This window comes from Podarcis tiliguerta (genome assembly GCF_965153285.1).
Source record: "Podarcis tiliguerta genome assembly, chromosome: 10".
NCBI classification, from domain to species: domain Eukaryota; kingdom Metazoa; phylum Chordata; class Lepidosauria; order Squamata; family Lacertidae; genus Podarcis; species Podarcis tiliguerta.
In genome coordinates this window covers 36,332,040-36,349,880 of record NC_139543.1, presented here as the reverse complement: position 1 = coordinate 36,349,880, position 17,841 = coordinate 36,332,040, and the positions used below count along the sequence as shown (strand labels likewise).

General features: G+C 38.4%; 1 protein-coding gene across 6 annotated transcripts in view; it reads right to left on the bottom strand.

Annotated features, from left to right (window-relative positions):
- LRRIQ1 (leucine rich repeats and IQ motif containing 1) overlaps positions 1-17,841 on the bottom strand; it is a 96,025-nt gene that overhangs the window by 28,719 nt on the left and 49,465 nt on the right. For 5 of the 6 annotated variants that reach the window (XM_083400920.1, XM_083400923.1, XM_083400924.1 and 2 more), the window contains 4 exons: positions 15,197-15,318; positions 14,547-14,642; positions 13,714-13,793; positions 8,744-8,845 (listed from right to left, as the gene is read on the bottom strand). In XM_083400920.1, coding sequence (XP_083257046.1) covers positions 8,744-8,845; positions 13,714-13,793; positions 14,547-14,642; positions 15,197-15,318 — 400 coding nt within the window. The remainder of the gene's footprint in view (positions 1-8,743; positions 8,846-13,713; positions 13,794-14,546; positions 14,643-15,196; positions 15,319-17,841) is intronic. The other variant, XR_014502415.1, reaches the window with a different exon arrangement.

The following is a 17,841-nucleotide window of genomic DNA, read 5'->3' as shown; positions in this document are numbered from 1 at the left end:
GAGAATAAGACCTACTAAATTTATATATTCCTGTAAATATGAAAACAATTAGGCTGCATGTGCCATCCCTTATTCTCAAACATGGAAGTACTTCTGTGTCACTAGCCAGTAACACAGGAAAGAACTATAGAAGGAAAATTTATTTTGGTTTTGAATTTAAAAACTAAATATCATAATACTAACAAGGAAGAACCAACCAATTCATCGTCTAACTATAGCGTGTCTATCTATCTATCTATCTATCTAATCTTTCTGCATAGGAAGACATTCCATTTCCAACAAGACAGATATCTTTCCCAGTCTACATCTGTATTAGCATTGTTTTTTGCAGGCTCACTGCAGTCAAATTGCAACTTCTACTTCCTATATTTGTTGCAGTCACCCTTTCTTCTTGGTCTTCCATTAGCCTCTATAGTACTTTGAGAGTCTTGGGTCAGCCCTTTCTCTCCCCCATATTTACCTTTTGCCCAAGTTTCACCCCTGACACACTGTAACAGACTTTTTATGACTTATGACTTCATTTCTCTTATGGGCCGGTTGGAGGTGCTGCACAGCCTAAGACATTTAGTTGTCCTTCCCTCTTTGAGGAAAGTGGATCCTGCCCATGAGAGCAACGAAGGGCAAAGGTCATTGAGGTCTGCAGGCACCTAACAACACACAGGAGTCTATAAGCTTCACTGAGCTGATCAGAGTAGGGGGGGAGTGTTTAAGAATGAAAATGCTTTTGCAAGAAACCTAGTAATCCTAAGGCTGCAGTACTAAGATCACTAACTGCATCACCGGTAAAGATAATAAATGGTCCCCTAAAATTTTAAACAACCAGGCACAACTACCTGTTTTATAGACAAATGTGTGAGACTCCAAAACAGAGAGCCTTAAATTACAAGCATTAGCATGTAGGGCTCCACAAACATTTTTGAGGTTAAAAAGGGGTCCTCATACACCTAAAGGTTGGGAACCATTGTATTAGAGCGTTGATTAAAATAACTTTTTCCTCAAATCACAATACAGTTTTATACTATTACCTCTAGCATACCATGATGATATTTCATCCCTTCACTTTGAACTTGGTGCTTAAACTACACTTCTATTCTCTAATAATAGCTATCTGAATATATATTTATTATTCACGGCCAGATTAGAAAATCAGGCACAGATTTTATTTTTAAATTTTGTTTTAAACAATGAGAAAGCAGACAACTTCAACTATGTAACTGAAGCTCCAGTGTGTGCAGTGTATGGACCCTGCTGCCTTACAACTTTTGAGAGCACTGCTGTTGTGAACTGGGTTTGCACTCTGCCAGCAAGGCAGCTCTGACCCATGGAGAGCACTCCTTCAGATCAACACTGCCTCAGGCTTTGCTGCGTTCTCCAAGAAGTCTTACATTTCAGGCATCAAGTTGAATTTCTTCTGGAGATGATTAACCCAAACCCATGACAGATTTTTTCCAAGATATCTAACTCCTTATGTTTATTTTATCCTGGCTCTTTTTGGATGTACTGGACACAAGTAGCCTACTCATTTTACATGTTAAAGGGCTGGTGGAGAGCCATTAATTCCTTAAAATGAGAAAATATTTCAATGTGCAGGGCTCTGTTGTGTGAGCTCACACTAGATAATAAGAAACAAAGCTACAGGACTGTGATTCTTGAGTAAAAGATTCCCTTCTGTCTTGGAAGGTTTCTTTAAAAACACTTTTCATCACATTCCGAGGCACAGATCTTAAACCTTATAGAAATGCTGCCACTGCAATATTATAAATGGCCAGTTTTATGCAATTTGGCACACAGATCTGGAATCAACAAAGAATGCATTTCTTGCAGTTTCCAGTAGCTAATTGTACGTTATAGATTTTGTGAACCATCTCTAAGTAAAATTAGATTTTGAAGATTCAAAAACAAGTTCTGCTTTTGGAGGAGATAAAATAATAGTTTAGGAAGTCTAGTTATTAATGTCTGAAAACAATAACTGAAAGTAGCCATAATGTGTAATATCCAATGCCAGACATACTTGAAGCTAACAGACATAACTAACATAGGTTCATTGATTTCAATGGGTCTTCCCTGAGTATAACTTAGTTGGATACAACCTAATATCTTTATTTGCTCTTTGAAGTGATACCAATGATACTTTTATAAAATGATGCTTATTGATTTATAAAAGACACAAAACCAACATGGCTATATATTACTTTCAAATCACATGAATAAGTGTCACTGGGGTCATGCTCTAAAAATACAAAATGAAACAAAAGACTAACATCCAAAGATAATGTAAAATCAAGACTAGTGATACTTTTTGTCTTTCCATATTTTAAAAAATCAACCATAGCATTCTTTGAAAAACTCCAAAGATACTGATATTTATATTGTAAATCCAACAAGAGTGCTTAGAATTCTTGCCTCAGCCAATGTTATTAGAAAGAGAGAAGGTAGATTGGAGCCCTAAATTCAAGAGAAACTCAAACTGTTTCATGAAAAGAAAGGGTGAACCGCACTAATCTCAGACATGTGGGGGTTGGTTTTGCTTCCTTAGAGGTATAAGATAGTTTATCTGAGCTTTTGCATGTTGCAGGGCTGACCTTTGGCACTAACACAGGACCAGAAAGCTTTAGCTCAAATAAATATCACAGAAAAAATGCTAAAAACAGTGGCCTAGCTCTTTTAAGATGTTACAAAATATCCAATAATATTTTAAAGGGCACAAGCTCCTTTCATCTGATTTAGAGATTCAGTAAAACATGAGAATGGTCCAATGGTCTACATTTAGAAGATGCCACCATATGTACATTCATCAGGCAGAAGATTCAGGCAAAACAGAAAGTCAAGACTTTTGGCAGTGTTCTTATCTTGCCAGTCCAATGCAGGGGTTCCCAAATGGTGGTCGGCAAACCACCAAGAGATTCATTCAGCTAGTCTGAGTCCACATTAAATATTCATATTGTTTTTTTAATTGTACTGTTATTGCTTCTTTTATTTCTTATATTGATTTTAAATTATATTCTATGGAATTCAAATTGTAATACTATAAAATGCAATACAGGGGAAAAAAAGAAGCAATAAAAATAACATTTTGCACACATATTACAATTGCTACAACAGTTTATATTCATGAGAACAATCATACTACCTATATACCCATATATTGTATTGTACCACAGTTTTCTCTTTCGTTTTGTTTTAACTTCTCTCCACCCTTTTCACTTTCTCTCCTGAAAATTTTCAATAAAATATAAATATTTAAACAAGCAATTGCTACAACAGTAAGTAAGTAAGTAAGTAAGTAAATGGTCTTCCAAAACCCTCAGCAATCTTCAAGTGGTCCACGTGGGGAAAAAGTTCTGGAACCACTGCTCCAATGCCTTCAGCTTCTGGAGAAAGTTCTAGGATGGGCTTCCTCATCCTCGGCCCTCCAGTTGTTTTGAGACTACAATTCCCCTCATCCCTGACCACTGGTCCTGCTAGCTAGGGATCATGGGAGTTGTAGGCCAAAAGCATCTGGAGGCCGAGGTTGAGGAAGCCTGTTCTAGGATCTACATGCCCACTGTCCTGGGTAGATCACTATAAGAAATCCTAAGCTCAAGTCTGCTTCAAGTCTTCAATCCGTATCTTGTTGTACTTAAGATCACTGGGTGCAAATGTACTAAGGATTCCACTCTTTTTTAATTTTTAGGTAGCTTCTTCTTACTGGCAATATGGGCAATTGTTGGTATTTCTGTCTAAAGAGCAAGATTCATGTCTTGCCAAGGAGTTATCATAGACTCGTAGGATTTTGGAGTTGGAATGGTTCCCAAGGGTCAACCCCCTGCAGTGCAGGAATCACAGCTAAAGAATGCCTGGCAGATGGTCATCCAAGCTCTATTGAAAAACCTCTAAAGAAGGAGTGCTCACCACCTTCTGAAGGAGTCTATTTCGCTGTTAAACTGCAAACAAAGCAAATGGGTTTCTTGCTCTTGATTTTGTTCTGTTGTATCTTGAACCTAAGGCACTGTGATTGTCTTAACAAGAAAGTGCAGTATAAGCCATCCTTTGCCAACCAGGTGCTCCCTAGATGCCAGGGGCTGATGGGAGCTGCAGGCCAAAACATCTGGAGGGTGCCAGTTGGCAGGAGGCTAGTATAAGTAAATAAACTAAATTCAAGGTCAGCTAAATGTTTGGGAATGGACACGTAGCCTATCCTTTGGTCTGATCCAGCAGGACAGATCTGTTGTTCTTAAAAGCTCGGATGTGAAAAACAAAAACAAACAAGCAAAAACTTTGTTAGAGCAATGCAATGCTGCTGCAGATGTAATCCTAAAAACCACATGTAAGCAGAAGTCTGCCTGTGGAAGACAGTGCAGTCATTAACAGGTTAGATGTTTTGAAAATACGAATGTTGAAATTCTTAGAATACCAAGCAAACTGTGGTCCCCCAGGAAAATGATTATATTTTCTGATCAGGAGGCTAAATATTTGCATAGTTCAACTTAAAAGCAAGAGAGATTAAAATATCTGCATAGCATACAACTACCAAAACATCAACTTGTTTATTTATTACCATTTTATCCTTCCTTTCTTCAACGGAGCTCAGAGTATAAAGCATGGTTTTTCATCTGAAGCCAGGTTTGATTTCCTGAAGAACTGGAACAGCTGGTATATCAGCCTAAGCTGAGTAAAGGCTCTTCTGGCCCACCTACCAACCGGTAATTCAGATGTAAAGCTGAATCCAGGAGTTTGCTCGAGCAACAAACCTGATTTTTCAAGCCAACTAAGGCAGGTTGAATCCCTACTCAAGGGTAGCTCTCTCCTGACCAGTGGCATATCCATTATCCGAAGTGAGCTTCAATTTGTTAGTCCTCATCCAGCCCAATACCACCCCATCATGGGTACAGAACCATAACAGCCTGCTTCACATTAGATGAAAGGAGAAATAGAACTGTGTGTCATTTACCTATTGATGACAATATACTCCAAATCTTTGGAAAACCTCTCCCAGTGGTTCCATGTAGACAATGAACAACATGGGGGACAGAATTGATACTTGAGGGGCACCATACACCAATGGCACACTGAACAGGAATCCTCCAACAGTACCTTCTGGGGGAAAAGACCAGAATCACTGCAAAACATCTCTGCCAGTCAGTCCAGAAGGATATCATGGTCAGTGGTCTTGAATGAGAGCAAGAGAACCTACCAGGACTTATTCCCCCTCTTAAGTTCCCAGCTTGGATTGTCTACCAAGGCAACCAAAGCTGTTTCAGTTCAAAACCAGGCCAGAAGTGGAATTCAAAAATAGATTGTTCCCCCCCCCCATGTGTGTCTGTGAACTTGAATCACCCAAATTCCCATTTTTTGTTGGGTTTGCATGCTTTTATACTGCTACTTTATTTATTTTAGATTGTACATTTATTTTTATGATATTGTTTGTTTTTAAACATCACTTAGAGAGATATAAAATATCCAGTGGCTTTTGTATCTTTAAAGGTACCGTATATTTGTGCCACGTGTCAATGATACCAAGTTTAGCTGTGGGTCTTGCACTGGCAATGAATTGAGTTAAATATCAGATGGGGCAGTAACAGTGCTGGTGAAATGGTAAACTGCAATGCTCCATCATATGAGATCAGTACGAACCTGGTATTATGGTAAAAGCATGCCGTTCCCATAATTAATATTATCTGCACAACATTTTGCACTACACCCCATATGGCAGTTTTGCTGGCTTACCATACACATTGAAACAGCTTTAGCTGAATCAATGTGAGGTCAAGACTGTGAAAGTATGACTTGGCATCTATCTCTAGCTGTTAGTGAGCCACTGGTGCATTGTTTCAAGTACTATCTGTGCTGTTACAGTAGACGGCTGGGATTTGTCAGAAATTCTTTGTGTAGATCTTCACAGAAAATTCATTTCTATAACTGTTGGTTGCAATGTGCTTCTCATTACGATGATTATCCTCCCCTATTCTAACAAATGTAAAAAAGATGCAGTACATGACATATTTGTGGTGCATTTTCATATCCAGCAACATCAAAGTCTGATTACGTATATAATGCATATGTATACACATAGTTATTAGTTAAACAGTAGGCTCTCATACATGTAATTGACATTATATACTGAATAAGTATTCCCCAAAAAATTAGCCCTCTTTGCTGATGGGGTCACTACTGACCCCAAAGGACTATACTAAAGTTGTAAAACCTTTTCTCTTCACTTCTGCTACTTTATGCTCCATATATTCTCCAACAATAAAGGAGTTGATCCTTCCACTGTGTTTCAATCTTGCCTATCCAGAATAAGCTTTTTTACTTTTTTAAAAATAATTACGTTTATTTTAAATATTTATATCCAGCTTCTAAAAAAACAGAACAACCAGTGGTCTACATACAAGTTAAAGGAATAAAATATAAAAATTAAAAAGATCACTGATCGAGAATGCCTGGGTGAATAAAAAAGTTTTCATCTGCCACCAGCAAGCTATAGATGCAGCACCAGGGATTCCAAAGAGAGACAATGGAAAAGGCCTCATCTCTGGTCACCATCACTGACCTCACATTTGAAAGAAAAGGAGGAAGGGAAGTACTTTGGAAATGAAAATTCTATTTCCTTGCATAATAAAATGGGCCAGTTTACACTTCAAAGTAGGCCAAATTATAGTGAACTGTGAACGAATGAACAGTGGAAAAATTGCTGCTACCTATGCTGCTGCCATGCTTCCTGGAATGCAGCTATAGTTCACCTTAGTGACAAGCAAACCTAGGCTCACCATTTGTCTCCCTCAGAATGATAACCAAGAATTACAACTCATGGTTTGATGTGGTTTGAAAAACCACAAGCCCACATTCAGACGTAATGCTAAGCCAAACCATGGTTTAGCTCCAGGCAGCGTGACAGCAGCAGGACTTGGGAAGGAGTGAAGGAGTAATGCTTTTGAATCTGAGTACTCACACACTCACTCTTTCATAATAAGCCATGGTTTGGCTTAGTGTAAATCAGACCAGTATCTAAACAATACAAACTATTATTAAAGTGGGATCTCACTGACCAATAAATTGGGTTACAAGCATCCTTTCTATCCATTATAAAAATGTTTCATAATGCACTAATTGGACAATACATTAAAAACAAACACCAGAGATGTCTTTCCCCCTATCATTTCCCCATCATTAAAGAACAATGCATTTCATGTGTATGATGCCTGCTTACCATAAGAAGCTGTATATGCTGAACTAAACTGCATAACAATGTGAAAAAAACGGACATGGTAACATAATCTCCCAGACAAAAGGATACTGTGCCATACAGTATAAGGAGTTTATACTGAGGTCGCTGCATTGACTTCTATTGCTATTTCTGCATACTCAAAAGTCTGCACGTGCACAGGAACTATGTGGATTTAAAGCCATGGATACCACCTGCATCACTTTCTTTCTTATGTCCTTGTCAGAGAAAGATACCTGCGGAAATAATTTGCTTCTATACTTCCCTGTTGTGTCAATTCCCCAGTTAGAAGTTTGTGTACTATACTATTTTCTAGAATACAAAAAAACAAGCATTGTCTTAAAGAAACGAAGCAATGAATTCATGCTATCTTGCTTTGCAACAGGGCCTAAACGTGCACAGAATCTGAAAAATAAGGTAAATATGTGGAAAACAATAATAAATAGTTTTTCATGAAGTTTTGACTAGCCTTTTAAGGAAACAAATTTTCAATTACTTCTTTGGAAATTTATTTCAGCTTAAAGTGAGAAAAATGCAATATTTATGTAAGACAATAAATAAGTAAATATATCACACACTGTTTAAACTCGTCAGGATAAATATGCCTGCCCAGCTATCTCTATTCTCCTACTGAGTTTTGCTGCTATCATCCTACAAAACCTAAAGTATGAAAAATTTGAAGCAAGGCAAGAACTGGATGTCAGCTAAAAATAATTATTTTGGCATATTATAAATCTAAGTTAAAATTGGTTTTAGTCTGTTCTATTCAGTGGACTTTTTAGTATAGGTACTAAATGTTTCCCCACTACAATTTCTATCTGTTACTAGAAGAAGAATATTTAAATCCTAAAAATATGAAACACAAATGTGTGCAATATGAAAATAACAAAACAAGTTAGCCACATATGATTATGAATACCGTAAAAAACCCTTGCATATCTAGTAGCCAGATACAATTTTGTATATATTATTCCTCTTCCTTATTGTGTCAGGATTTATTTTAACACTGATAATTCAGTCAAAATGAGAAGAAGCGGTCAAGAAACATACTATGTATTTGGTAGTCTCATTCCTTATACTTTTTCACTACCGTGATATATTCCAGTTTAACAAAAATGAAAAAGTGTTCTAATTGTTTCACTTCCTAGGGCATCCCCTTTCAAAACTAGCAACCCTTTTAACAGATAACATATGTGTACTTGCTGCTGATGTTAAATTCCACCCTGCCTCCTGCGATTCCAAACATTCAAGAAATAAAGGAAATATATTTTCTATGAAGATATCACTTGGTTAGGCTCTCTGATAAACTGAAGTTTAAAATTTCCACCTGGGTACTCTCTCTCTCTCTCAGAGTGTGTGTGTGTGTTCAAGAGGGGGGTGGGGTGGACAGCAGATCTGCATTATCTGAATTAAAGTGTTTGTCATTGTCAACCTAAAAAGAAGTATTTTAAGGAAATTGATCCATACATCTGAATGACTTTCATAATTTCGAAAGATCTGAGAAAAAAGTCAAACATAAAATGAAACTCCTTTGCATACCTTCAAAGTAACCAGTTTTTGCAGTCTGTGCCTTCTTTGGTGGTTTCACAGGGGGATGTTTATTTTCATTGTTTTTGAACAACGCCAGGCGCACAGCTGGGTCTAGACGACATGAACAAGTTAAAATCAAAAGGTCAGATCTTGCTCACTCATTCCCTAAAAGAAGTATTCGCCTTTTAGCCATTTTTTAAGGGGAGAAAAAAGATCTATGTAGGTTTTACATTATCAAGGGAAAATATACTATTTCTAACATTAAAGAGTTAAAAAGAAAGGAGAAAGGAAATCACTTTGATTTATGTGACATATCTTAAACAATTATTCTATGGCCCAATTATTCTCTGGGCCAGTTTCCATGGTAAAGCAAAATGCCAATTAAAATCTGTATATTTAAAATAATATTTAAATCTTCTAGCTGGAAGCTGCACTTTCTGTTGAGTAGGCCCAGCCTACATATTTTATAACTAGATCGACCTGTTGAGACTGCCGAGGATGTTGAATAATGGTGTCTATTTCAAAATTGGAAATTATGAGCATCCTATTATCTGGTGCTAACTTTAAAGAAGACCTATAATAAATATTTTCAAATAATGTGTTGCATAAAGTGTGTTACTTGTCAAATCCACCCGATGAAAACAAGCGTCCCTACATTTATCATAATTCTACATCCCCTTGCCCATACAAAAAGGTGCTACAATGGCAACATCTTTCACCTTGGGGAGGGGAAAAAAACCCTTCCACTACATCCAGTACCTGAAGTGTGGGAAGTATCAAACAGATGGTCAGTGCTATCTGCTGCTCATGGGCTACTCAGGGGGAAGGTGGCTGATTCCACTTACTGCCTCCCATCTCAATAGGTGATCAGTGCTATCAAATATATCATAGAATCGTAGAGTTGGAAGGGACCAAAGGGTAATCTAGTTCAACCCCCAGCAATGCAGAAATCTCAGTTAAAGCATCCGTGACAGATGCTTCAATCATCTGCCAGCATTAATCATCTGGAAATGGGAGATTTTCAGACACAGCACTGTACACGTAAGCACACTCCTATGGACACGGACACCTGGATAATGCATATGATGCGTCTCCATTTAAACATATTAAGCTCCCTTCACACACACAAACCCGATGGTGTGGAAAAGTCTCCATCATTGTTCAGAATTACATGTTTGTGAACAATAGTTACGTGTGTGGGGCCAACTGTATGGACCTTTCCCACTCGATCAGTACCTGTTGGGAATTGAAATCAGCAGAACTGTACTGAAATATCTATGCCTTTATTCCTATGGTTTACACTTATGGAGCAAATGTGTATTTTATTATATTATGCACTGGTAAGAGAAACTGGAATTACATATGATGTAGACTAGAATGTTAAACCCTATTATTTGGATGATGTGCCATTAAAGATAAGTTGGCTTGGCTCTAGAAGAAGTGCTTAGCACTGTAATGTAAAACGAGACAAAAGCCCGTGACAAAATTTATATATTGTTTGATTTTAGTGAAAGCTTTAAGTGATTAAACTTTGTTTAAATAGGGTTTAATACTATGACAGAGTATTTGTGAATTACAGACCAATCCAATCTGTGAATTGCTGTGCTGGCAGGCATTTGGATAGAGAGGAAGTGTTCCTCTGCCCAGCCCAGCCTTGCTTCACCACCCTCCACTGACAGTGGCCAGTGGAAAACCCTGAAATGCAGCAGGGTAACACACATGATCCTGTAGTTATGAGGTGTGCTTTGTTACAGTCACATGATAGCATTGGGCTCCAACTAGGCGTCTTTGCAGCACCAATCTGAGTGCTGGTGCAGGAAAGGGGCTTTTTAAAATCCCCATGTTCCACTCTGAGTGGCATGAGTGGAGGGGTTGTGGATGCAGTGATTACTGAGCTACTCCATCATGCCCAGCCACTGCCAGCCAGGGGTTAGGATTACAGGCTTAAGAGGATAAATACTGCATCTTCAAGAATCAAAGTATAAAGAGGAACACAGTTCCTATCTTGTCAAGACATAGCAAATAACACTTTGTGACCATGGGTGTTTAAAACCAAAGTGATACGTTGTGGACTACTGCTTAATTAAGACTGCATTCTCCACACTTGGAAATCTTTTGACGTTCTGCCAGTTCTCCTTGGCTGCAAAGTGTTCCAGTATCATGCCCACACTTTTCCGATTATCTCATATTAGAGAAAAGTAGTTGGTGTGGACACAGTAGATGAATAAATCACAGCACACATTTGGTATGGTTAAACTGTGGCCACAACTTATTTAACTGCTTGAATAAACATTCATAACTGTAATGGATTAAAGCAGAACTGCCCTCTGATCCATTACCTGACAGCACTGGTGCAATAAAGTACTCAGACACCAGTTGTCTACAGCACAACATATATCGAAAGCTAATCCTGAGTCCTTCCTTTTGATAAAAGCCACAAGACTTGGGTACTTGCCAGAACCTAATTTCCCTTCATGCAAGCTTTCAGACATCAACACAGACAAACTTCATAAAAGAATACAAACATGCAAATAGCCTAGATCGCCTTCTTTCTAATCTGAGTTCAGGATAGTGCTCACTATGTACCTAGACGACGACTCCATATTGTGCTTGAAATGGAGAAATGCTTTTCAAAGAGAATATATAGCAGATGTCAGCAAACCTGGGGTATGATTCAGTTATAATTTGGGTCTGTGGGGCTTTAAACTGGCAGGTAAATTTGGTGGACTGCAGAAAATGGAGAATTTAGCATTATAATTTAAATAAGGATCTGAATGAATCCAAAGACCCATTGTCCAGCATTCTGTTTTCTACAGATGCCCCAGGAAAGCTCACAATCAGAGTAACATGACAATAGTCATCGCCTGCTCTTTCATTTCTCTCTGATTGTGCTGCTTTGAGCCATAGAGTATGGATAGCACAGTTACTGAGCAGCCTGTCAATACATAGTATATGGTCCAGGGCAACGGGCAGAGAGAAACATGGGGGAAGTCAATATAGCAATACAGCCAGAGCTGCCAGAGGCCACACTAGGCGGGCTGTTGGATGCCATTCCCTCCTGGTACAATGGCTACAGACACTGAAGCATTGTACAACACACATGCCTGGTAAGAAGGTGGATGTGAAGTAGCTTAAAAGGCTTCTTACCAAATAAGCTAAGAGAAGGCTTATTCCCACTATCCACCCTCTGATGCCATAATAGTCAGCCAGAATATGGGGAGGGAAGGAGAGGAGACAACAGAAGGGAGAGGGAAGGGCTTTTATTTTTTATTTTTCTTTCTTTCTTTTAATAGAAAGAACAGAGTAAACAGGAAAAGAAAACAGGTGGGAAAATTTCCAATAAGGAAAAGGGTGGTGGTGGACTGGAGAGAGCTGAGGGGAAAAAAGGACTGCAAAGCTGCATTAAGGAAGAAATAGGGTCATTAAAAGGCAAAGGCAAAAATTACCAGAGCAATCAGAGACAGAGAGGGGGAAAATGGAGGGGGAAACAGGCAAAAAGCTAGCCTGAGGAGGAAAAGAGAAGGAGCTGACTTCTTTGATGAAGGCAGGAGCAAACTGAATTGTGGGAGTTGCCTAATTCCCTCAATTTCACCCAGCCTTTGACCACCTGGTGGAGCTGTTACTCAACCCTTTACTAGCAATGGGAAAACTCTGTGTATTATATGTATTGCACATGCGTTTATCTTCACGCACATGCATCTCTTGGGAACTTGGCATCTGTCAGGAATGCTGTTGCTCTTAACCATTATACCAGATCAGCCCTCTGTTTATATACTGATTATATTCTCAGTTAGTTGTGAAATTAACACTTTTTAGAAAGCAAATGTACAAACACTCATTTCCCCAACCTTGTTAATATTGGAACATCAAGAAGTCCTTTATATACAACAAAAGACAGGACAGCAGACTTTGATATGCTTTAAGAAACAACCATTTAGGAATGGATTAATCATAAGTAACATAAAGCAGACCACATATGGAGAAAAGATGATACACTCTAATGGGTTCCATTAATTACAAATGATACGTAGGCCACCAAGATGTATGTATGTGAAAAATTCAGCTGGACACCAGATATTCTGGATATTTTGATAGAACAGGGTGGGAGGCCATGAGAATCCCTGGACTTGCATGTACTCTTTGGGGGCTCTCTCCATTTTCTTTTCCTTTGTCACAGGCACATGCTTAAGATTTTAAATTGCATTTCTTAAAGGCATACTTGATTTTGCCACACAAAATTCAACACTGATGATACATCAAAACATCTGCAAGGGAGTTTCAAATAGCATTCAAAATATCAAAGTGGCATCATTAATAACTTGAAATTAGAAGTCAACATTACTGGCATTTCAATGTTTTCAAATTGTTTTTAAAAAAAAATTCACAAAATTGAGAATTGTCTTATTAAATAAACAATCTTAGAATCATAGAATCATAGAGTTGGAAGAGACCACAAGGGCCATCGAGTCCAACCCCCTGCCAAGCAGGAAACCCCATCAGAGCACTCCTGACATATGGTTGTCAAGCGTCTGCTTAAAGACCTCCAAAGAAGGAGACTCCACCACACTCCTTGGCAGCAAATTCCACTGTCGAACAGCTCTTACTGTCAGGAAGTTCAGGAATCTAGAGCAACCATTGCTCTAGATTCTATTGTCAGGAATCTAGAGCAACCATTGTCCACATATCTTTCCAGGTGATATGAAATGAGTATGTCTACATTATAAACAAAATTAAGGCTGATAAAATCAAAATAATTCTGTTACCTGACACATAAGTGCATAGAAGTGCAAACTACTTTGAAATCAATGATACTTAAGTAGCAATCCCATGAACATCAATCAGTTTTGGGTGTGTCAACCTTTCAATACACTTCAATGCTTTTAAGAGGTGAGGGCCTCTTTCCAGATGTAGATCAATAGACCAGATTTATTTATGACATGTAACTTCTATCACATAGTTCATCAGGAATGTTTACTTACCAAGCTTATTAGATTTCTTTGCTTTCATTTTATGTGCTCTCTTTAGCATCAACTGTGCAGTAGAAATGTCTTTAAAACCCCTTAAAAAAATGTGATTTTTAGTCATCAGGCAACAAGAAATATGCATTTACTGAATATACAGGAAGGTACGCGGAAAGCCACTCCTGTGCATACCCAGAAGAGTTGTCAGTTTTCCTCACATCACATTGCAGACCTCACATCACATTGAATATTGGTCTTTGAGGCCATTTTGACACTGAGAGGTGAATTCAGGGACAGCAAAGGACATGTGAAAAGGGGATGGACCTAAAATGTTGAATTACATGTGCATACCACATGCAGGGCTGTTTGGATTCTCTATAATACAATAGCAAAGCACATATTACAAATAAAGTATATGTGCAGACCTTGGCATGGGCTGTAGACCTCTATATGGTTCCAATAACGTTAGCCCACTAAAATTAAGAAAAGTGCGTGCATAATTGCTCAAGATTACATTCAACACTGGCTGCTGAACGGGCAACTGATCTCAGGGATACACAAACCATATTTCATAAATGTATTACTATGGACCAACTTGATTCAATAAAACCATTCTCATTGCCAACAACTGCACATTATGTTCTTATTACCATCACTTATGCTGATTCAGTCTCAGAAAATCTAACATGGTGTCCATCATGATCCAAGGATGGTGTACAAAGTTACCGGACACAAAAGCACAAATGTTTCAGATTAGCTGTGACAGCCACTAACACAGCTTTCACCTAAATGAGCAAGTCCTGATAAATACAGTTACCATTAAAAGTGGAAGTATGATAAACTGAACATACCATTCTTCTGAAATTTTTTCTTCTTTTTCTGATCTTTGTGATGACCTTTGGGGGAGTTTCAGGTCAGAAAGCTGTGAGAGAGTGCTCTTCTCTGACCTGAGGAAGACAAGCAAAAGTTCTTGAAAGCTAGCCCAGTAACAGAAGTCCCCACAGTTTTTTATAGTGCTACCAAGCACCTAAGCCTTCTGAAACCCAGAAATAAAATCTATTTTAATATACCAGGAACTTTATCTTGGAGAGTAATAAAAGTCAGACTTCCACATGAAATGTTTACACTCCATTACTCAAAGCGTATTTCAAGATTTTTCTACAAAGGAATGCAGAGCTGTAAGAAATCCTTCTGCCCTTATCTAGCAGATATCTGCATTTTAATGTCTACTTCATACTTTACTTTTTTATTTTATGACTTCAGTTTAAAGCACTTTAATTTTATGCTTTTTAAAAAAAATTAATGAGCAAACACTGGCTCATTAAAGAGCTACTGTTTGCATTTGATTTGCGTTATTTTAGTGCCAAGCACATGTGCCGAATACTTAAATCACATGAATTAAAAATAGCAAAACAGCAACAAGAAATTCTAATTGCTCTTCCAGTGATTATTAAATCAGTTAGTTACAGAAAGCAACATTAAAAGCTATTTATTTACTTACTTGTTACTAATCTGACTGCTTTCTGACAAGAATGATTTGGGTCTTTCCTTAAGCTGCCGGGTTTTATGTGGAAGCCACTTTAAATGATGTGAATTGTCTCCACATCCTGTAGGTTCATTATACTTTTAAGGAGAGGAAGAAAAATGTTTAAACAAATAGTTCTCTTACTTCTGCTTAGACAATAACACAAAAAGGGCTAGTTTACACATTTATAAAGCAATAGTATACATGCCTACTCAGAAGTAAGGCATGTGTAATCAGAGCTATCAACATTTATAGAAGACTTTTCCTTAGCCTCAATGGAGTCTACAAAAAAATTAATAAATGCTCAATGCATAATAAAACACTAAGATTGTTTTCTAACGACCTGCTCATTGAACATTTATCCTGATTTGTTTGCACAAAATTTGCAGGGAAGTTATACAGCATCCATATTCATTCCGGTAGCTTGTGGGGATGTCACATCAAGCAATGGTTATATCACTTGCTAGTGCAATTTCCTATCACTTTCCATAGTGCAAAAATTCTCACTTTTTTGGTGGTGGTGGTTGGGTGGTACTGTGCAAGAGCAGGACCAGCCCTTCTATGGGGTGGACTAAGGTAGCTCTCTCCCCTGCTGCCGCCACAAGAGAAGTGAGGAGACGAGAAGTGAGGCAACAGCAGCTTCTGGCAAAATCTCATGGGATCTCGTGGAGCTCTCACAAGATCTTGCCACAGCTTCTTCTCCTCACTTCTCTCATGGTAGCATGGGGGGTGGGGGCCTGGTTGGCCCCCCACTGCTGCCACCAGACAAACAAGGAGAAGCAGTTGCAACTTCTGGGGTCTGGTGAGATCTCACTGGAATCCAGAAGTTGCAGCCTTGCAACCCCAGTAAGCAAGGCATGGGTGGGAGTGAGGACTTCTCCATTTCACCTCAGATGGGGAAATGGGACATGATTCTACTTTAATCTACAGTGGTACCTCGGGTTACATATGCTAAGGTTACATACGCTTCAGGTTACAGACTCCACTAACCCAGAAATAGTACCTCGGGTTAAGAACTTTGCTTCAGGATGAGAACAGAAATCATGCTCTGGTGGCGCTGCGGCAGCAGGAGGCCCCATTAGCTAAAGTGGTGCTTCAGGTTAAGAACAGTTTCAGGTTAAGAACAGACCTCTGGAATGAATTAAGTACTTAACCCGAGGTAACAACATTACTTTAATTGTGCAACCTAAATTTGCTAGCATGCAATTGGATCCAATCCACATCACAGCAACAGTCTAGAAGTGGCCTAAAACAAAGAAAAACATGATTGAAGAAAACAACTTCTATTTGCTTTCAGAATTTGACAGATGCAAGTCATAAAATCTGGCAACCAATATAAGAGCCTTGATGCTTTTTCTGAGACAACTCAGATTTTTGAACAATTGTTGTAAAGTCTTTGCTTCAATCACAGTTTCTCACTCCCCACAGAAAAAAATTACAATGCAGGGGCTGATCTGAGAAATATAATTGGCATGAGTTGAGGGAGAGATGACTTCTGAAATAGATGGCTCTCACGCCGTGAAGGGCTTTCAAAAGATAAATCCAGCACCTTTGATTGGCCTAGAAGTACACTGCATTGCAAAATATGGAGAAATAGAAAATAGAATATAGAAATAGAAAATACAGAGAAATAGGAAATTTTCACATAAAAGATTTCTCAGTGAATGAGTGATGCTTTCATGAATATCTAGTGAATGAAACTCTACATGGTATGATAGACCTATGTAAAAAGCCATGTTGACTTATAACTGGACAAGGAAAATTAGCAAACAAAAGTATCATTCCATGAGAAGAGCAACATGCAGACCATCCTTTTTTTATTTTACGCAGACTGCACTCATAGGCTGTGCCCAAGTAAGCTATATGCACAGGAAAGAACCCTGTGAGGTTGGAGGTTTGTTTGAGGTTTCAACCACAGCTGCATCTTGCAAAAGGAAGATGCATTTTAAACCAAAAAGCTGGTCTTTGTTGCAGCATAAGCATCCTTGGTGGAAACTTCAAAGAAACAGCCGTCTGTGTGCACAGCTCTCCCCCATGCACACATTTTGTTTAGTTGGATCACAGCCACAGACTTTAACAAGATCCAGTCATTTTGCAATAATCTGGAATGCACTTAACCACCTCAATGTACCTAAGACGTGAGCAGGTTATGATCTGGAAGCAGTTTGAAATTCAAATTAAAACTACATTCCTGAAAGCATGGCTGGCACCCTGAACTTAAATTGGAGAGGAATCCTACTTGAAATCAGTGAAATCAATTTGAAGGAAGCATGTTTAGGACTAGAGTGTAAGGCTTGTATTTAATTACTCCAATGAGTGAAAAATTAACATGCTTAAGCACTACTGTCTGCCATTTATGACCATTCTCTACCTTATTGCTAGTACAAATATTGTTGAAAACACATTGCATATAACAAAGAGAATTAAACATAACATAAAGAAAGCTGAAACTTCAAAGATTATCAAATAGCTAACAGACATTACAGTTCAATGATCTTTAGCTGCTCTGAAAATCTTCAGCTGTTGCCATATATTGCAGGCTTCAGTGTTTTTGAAAGCGCTGTGTCAACTAGCAATTTTTAATCCACTGCCAAATGTGCAGCTGAGGCACATCATCATAT